A 5782-nucleotide genomic window follows, 5' to 3' on the forward strand; every position below is an offset into this window, starting at 1 on the left:
TACAATTCAGCAAAACCCTGCTGGTCAGCCATCAATTGCAATTTGTGTGCTGAAGCAGGGATTGCCTAAAACATGCATGGCAGTGTGCCTTGAGGACCACTGTTGAAAAACACTGCGTTAGTGTGTGTGTGTGTGTGTCCTATTCACACACACGCCCACACACACGCGCCTTAGGGTGTGCGTGTGCGTGTGTGTGTGTGGTTAAAAACTCTTCCTGGTTCTGCTCTTATCTTGTTGCCTTCACTTTGACTTTATCGTTTGAGCTCCTCCATGTTCAAACATCGTCATGCTAACTAGTTTTGTTAACCAGTTCCCCTCCTGAGGCTCAGACTGCTGGTTAGTTCTAGTTAATAACATTAACTAGTTGCTAAGTTAGCCAAGGCTGACTGTTAGCGGTGGCTCTCCTGTCTCCAACAGGTAAGCATTTCGGCTTAAACTTCTTTTTTTATTATTAATCTGGGTTAAACGGTTAACCAGGTTACTTTAAATCCACTCCGACTCTGAACTAAACTAGTCTTCTTTATTGTTTTGAGTCGGTTTTCTTTTTCTTCGGTGTTTATAAACTTGTTTAATTAGCCTGGCGTTAGCCTGCTAGCAGCCTGGGGTAATTTCCAGACTCGCCAGCCGGACTCCGTTAAGAGAATACGCCATTAAATATTTTGTTCTTTCGGTAAAATATTTGCTCACGTAAAACGCACATACTGGCTTAGGACTGATAAGATGCGGTTATGTTATAATTCGGCTTAAATAAAACTTGAAATTAAGATAAAACAATAACATTTTTTATATTAAATTAAGTTTCCTCCATCAGCGTTACATGGATTCAAGTTGCTAAATAATGATCGTCTTCGTTAAATTATCAAGCCGAATTTATCCAATGACATTTTTTTGTTGAATAGTTTTTAGTATTAGTTTTTCAAAGATCATGTCAAATGTTTGGTTTCTGTATAATGAAAGTAAAAGTTTTCTCTCCGTGGTTTGGCGTGACGTCATCTGTAAACAAACCCAGTTTGTGGTAAAAAGGATCTGCTTTTATTTTTAATGACAGCAGCAGTTTCAGCCTGTATGTTAATTCCTGTAAAATGCCACTTCATGAATTTGTCTTTATTGGGTTTCACAAAATCACTATTAATTAAAAAAAAAAAACGCATAAGGAATTTTATAACCAATAAATAGAAATGATATTTCTTGTTCAACTATGTAATATAGACTTCTGCCATTAGGTTATGTAAATAAATTCACATAAGAGATATCAGTGTGCTTAATGGAAGTGATAAAGGCCTTTCACCTATGATAAAAGTCGTAGCTGTAGTTGAAATAAAATATTTTATCTGTCATAAATGAGTCCTGAGAGCAAATATTAAAGCAGAATCTCGTCCAAAGTTCAGTCTTGTACTCCCTCTCCTTCAGGCTTCTCTGCAATCATCTAAAGTTTTTAGATTGATAGTTTCCGAACTGCAAGTCCTGGTGGACTGCAAAAAACAAAAAATGTTTTTTGAGTTAAAAAAATGTTAAGTTGCAAGAATTTGGATGTGTGCAAGCAGGCATCATAATTTGCGAGTTAAGCCTGGCGAGACTCTGCGTTGGGATTGTTCCCACCTCATTTTTGGTTCCTATGCAGCTGATGACACATTTCTGGTCTGACTTCCAGTGTACGGAAGAATGTGAGTGCTTCATGGTTCCAGATCTGTGACCTCTCGGGTCGGGCTAACGGTTCTGCTTGTTGTGGTCAGGATGTTTGCCTGCTGCTGTAACTGGCTCTGCCTGGACTCCACGGATGTGGACCCGTCAGGCCGAGCTGACAGGAGACACCAGTCCTACACCAACTCAGCCTTCAACTCCCAGCCGTCTCCGCCTCCACCTGAGCACACCTGTAAGGCGTGCGGCGGCTCCTTCGACACACCTGCCAGGAAGGTAACTCCGCCCCAATCAGTTTCAGTCTGGAAACTCCCGAACCTCATGGACTCTCAATTCAGGAGCCGATCTGATGAGTTCAGGAGCCGATCTGATGAGTTCAGGAGCCGATCTGATGAGTTTGGTTAAACAGACAGATTAAAGTTAGAAATGCAGGAAGTTCAGTCTGTTGTTCCAGCTGGTAAATGTCCTCTGTCTAAAGAGATGGAGGACAGAAGGTGTAACATGAAACTGAAGTTTAGTTGAAGTCAAACTGTGAAACGTTTCAGGTGAAATGGCGCCCTCTGGTGGAGCAGCCTCGGTTTGACAGTTCTGATTTTGCTGATTTTTTATGTTAAACTGGAAACTGAGTCTCCTGCTGTCCACTTATGTCTCCACCTGTCTCCACCTGTCCCGCAGCATGTGTGTGTTGACTGTAAGAAGAACTACTGCAGCGGCTGCTCCGCCCAGCAGGGGCTGCGGCCGCGCCTCTGCCACACCTGTCAGCGTTTCTATGGCAACCTGCTGGAGCGGGCGGAGCTGATGAAGCTGAAGGTGAAGGAGCTGAGGGACTACCTGCACCTACATGAGGTCTCCACCCACTTGTGCAGAGAGAAGGTGACGTGTCGTCGTGGTTTCAGCAGCAGCCAATCAGACAGAGGCTGCAGGTGTTGTGGACGTGTTGGTTCCCTCCAGTTAAACCACTGCTTCATGTCCCCCAGGAGGAGCTGGTGGAGCTGGTGCTGAGTCAGCAGTCGTCGCCTTCCGGCAGCTCCGCCCCCGACACCCCCACCATGACCTCTGACCCTCCTGACCCGACGCCTCGCATCTCCGTCTCTGATTTGTCCTCTGACGCATCAAGTCCGGCCCCGCCCACTCCGGAGCCTGAAGCTCCGCCCCCAGACTCAGAGACTCCGCCTTCTGATGCTGAGCTGGAGGAGGATGACCCGGTAAGTTCCATAGAAGAGATCTGGACGTCCGACCCGGTTTGGTTGACCGACCCTGTTCGGCTGACCGACCCGTGTCTTCCAGGCCTGGGACCCGGAGGAGGCGCCCGTGTCGGGGCGACGGGCCTCGCTGTCGGACCTGAAGAGCGTGGACGACATCGAGGACCTGAGCGTCCGGCAGCTGAAGGAGATTCTGGCCCGGAACTTTGTGGATTACAAAGGCTGCTGTGAGAAGTGGGAGCTGATGGAGCGCGTGACCCGGCTGTACCAGGACCAGCAGAACCTGCTGGGTGAGGATAACCCAACAAGTTTCACCGTGTTTGCAGGAACCCATCAGAACATCTGGGTTCTAATGGTTCTGATCCAGTCAGACCAGTATCAGTTCTGGTTCTGTTCCAAACCGAGCAGGAAGTGTTTGATTGGTGATCTGCAGTGGTGGACACACTTATGCTAACCCTCAGGTAGCAGAGCGAATGTTAGCTTAGCAATTAGCCAATTGTTAGCTCCTAAAATAATATTTCTGGATGAAAGCTAAGAATTAGCTCTGTAATAAAGGCGGAGCTAATTCCATTTTTGCTACCTTTAGAATTATTTCGAGCACTTTACTTCCTCTAAATTAATTTTTCCAGATAAATTCTAAAGCTCTAATTTTCTTGGCTTTTTGGTAAACTTTCAGTTGAATAAAGTTCAACATCTGTTTTGAAATTTTTATTGACTGTTAAAAATTCTTCAAGCAGCTAATCTTTTATATTCCTGCTCTTATTTTGAAGCGGATAAAAACTGTTTATATAGTTTCTCTCTTATTTTCCCCCAATAACTTTTTGTATATCAAGAAACATATAGTAACAAAATAAAACGGACAGTAGAGAACAAGATATAAATATTATATATAAGGGCATTACAGGACGTGTAAATTATAATGTCAAAATTAAAGTGAAGCTTGAGTGTTGTTGTCTGTCGATGGCAGTTAATTTGAATTCAAGTTTGAATTCAAATTAATTTGAATTAAGCTTTAGCATTAGCTTTCACTAAATTAGCTTCTGCTAACCACTGTGTTGATAGAGTGATTTAGCATTAGCTTCTGCTAATTAACATGTAAGTGGAGCGCATCATCGTTAGCAGAGCTAATGTTTTTGGGGATCGCTGAATCCCATTGGCTGCTTCTCTGATGATGTCACTGTTTTTCTGTTTCAGCGGCTAACTCTGTGAACGCTGCAGGTGAGTGTGGTTCTGTGGGTCCGGTGGGAGTGCTGCATGGTTCCGTGTGTGATGCTGTCCGGTCCTCCTGCAGGTGGCGGCGCCGGGCCGGCGCCGGGCCAGGAGGAGAACCTCTGTAAGATCTGCATGGACTCGCCCATCGACTGCGTCCTGCTGGAGTGCGGTCACATGGTCACCTGCACCAAGTGCGGCAAGCGGATGAGCGAGTGTCCCATCTGCCGGCAGTACGTGATCCGGGCCGTGCACGTCTTCCGGTCCTGAGCCGCGGTTCTCCAGAACCAGCCCTCATCTCCTCTTCAGAACCGACCGCCTTTAAAGCTGCGAACCAGAACCAGAACCTGCGAGGAGACCCGATGACTGCTTCCTCTTTTCTTCTGCTGTGATCGAAGCGTTTGGTACTAGTGTGACACTGTGAGATCGGACCTGGCCCATTTTCAGGTCCTGGACCAGAAACCCAGAACAAACAGAGCAGGAATCCTGCAGCTGCTCAGACTCTCCGCTTTGCCTTAATCTGAATCACGTTTGGGTCACGATTGGACCTGACTGGGTCAGAACTCTGAGCTTTTTAATGTTTCTGGTTAATTCTTCCTTCAAAGTGCCTTTTGGGAACCGTTCCCACAATCCAGGTGTACCGGACCTGCTACTGGACCAGGCCAGTGGAGAGGGGCGTCTCCATGGCAACAGACTGTAGCATGTGCTGCTATCCGACCCGTTACTCACCGTGCCCCAAAACCATAAAGAAGAGTCTTTGGACCAGACAGGAAGTTTTACTTTACCTGAACAAACCAGCACTTTTTTTTTTCCAGAGTCACAGTTTGTTCTCCAGATAGTTCACGGGCCAGAACTGTTCTGATGCTACGAGGGAATTGCCATGGCAACCAGTGACTCAGCATTTCCTTATGAAACCCGTCACCAGGGGTGCTGGCAACTCCCAACAGAACCAACGGATGCAGGACCTTTTAAAAGTCTGTAATAAACTGATTCAGCTCTCAGGTAACAAGCTCCAGGTGTGCCGTGTAGCTCCGCCCCCAGCCTCAGATGATTGGCTCAACAAGAAGAGTCTGAATCTAACCAATCTGTTTTCATTATTTATGTTGAAATTATGGGATTTAAAGTGTTCAAGAGAAGTATCTGACCTCTTACAACTTTTAATGAATTACTGAATGAAAGGGAAAATAGAATCTGATCAGGATTTCACTGCCGAGCCACCAGGGGGCAGCAGAGGCGTCCTACTGCAGTTTAAAGGGAATAAGTGAAGTTTTCTGGGAATGTCCAGAGCAGGTTCCTTCCTGCTCTGGACCTTTAGGAACCAGGAAGGTTCTGCTGAATGTCTGAAGTCTAACAGATGATTTTATGATGTTTACCGGCAGCCTGTGTGAAGTTTTCTTCTTCTTCTGTTTGCACTAAAACCTTTTGATGCTGAATCACTTTAAACTTCCTTCTCTGGGGTTTTATTTTGCTCTTGATTTTTCTCTGATTGTGTTAAATCTGTTGTTTCTGCCTGCTGGTTTTGGATCAGAACCGGACCCTCCAGCTTCAGAGTTAAACTGATCCAGTGTCCGGCCCTCACAGGGGCCCCGAGCCACAGGTTGGGAACCTCTGCAGATACTCCAAATGAAGCTGGAAGCTAAATAAACGTCCAGATGATTCTGGAATCAGAGGGATTATTTGTAACAGATTTTAGTTTGTGGATTGAGCACAGAATAAATTTGTAGTGAAACGGA

The 5782-nt window shown here is 45.7% G+C and overlaps 1 protein-coding gene across 1 annotated transcript; it reads left to right on the forward strand.

Annotated features, from left to right (window-relative positions):
• The first annotated feature begins 160 nt into the window (after window positions 1-160).
• Window positions 161-5782, forward strand: rffl (ring finger and FYVE-like domain containing E3 ubiquitin protein ligase). The gene is made up of 7 exons (XM_028045322.1): window positions 161-417; window positions 1734-1914; window positions 2314-2511; window positions 2616-2843; window positions 2926-3130; window positions 4035-4058; window positions 4132-5782. Exons 2-7 carry the CDS (start codon window positions 1735-1737, stop codon window positions 4317-4319), a joined length of 1023 nt encoding a protein of 340 aa, XP_027901123.1. The 5' UTR covers window positions 161-417; window position 1734; the 3' UTR covers window positions 4320-5782.

The sequence above is a fragment of the Xiphophorus couchianus genome, chromosome 18, assembly GCF_001444195.1.
Source record: "Xiphophorus couchianus chromosome 18, X_couchianus-1.0, whole genome shotgun sequence".
NCBI classification, from domain to species: domain Eukaryota; kingdom Metazoa; phylum Chordata; class Actinopteri; order Cyprinodontiformes; family Poeciliidae; genus Xiphophorus; species Xiphophorus couchianus.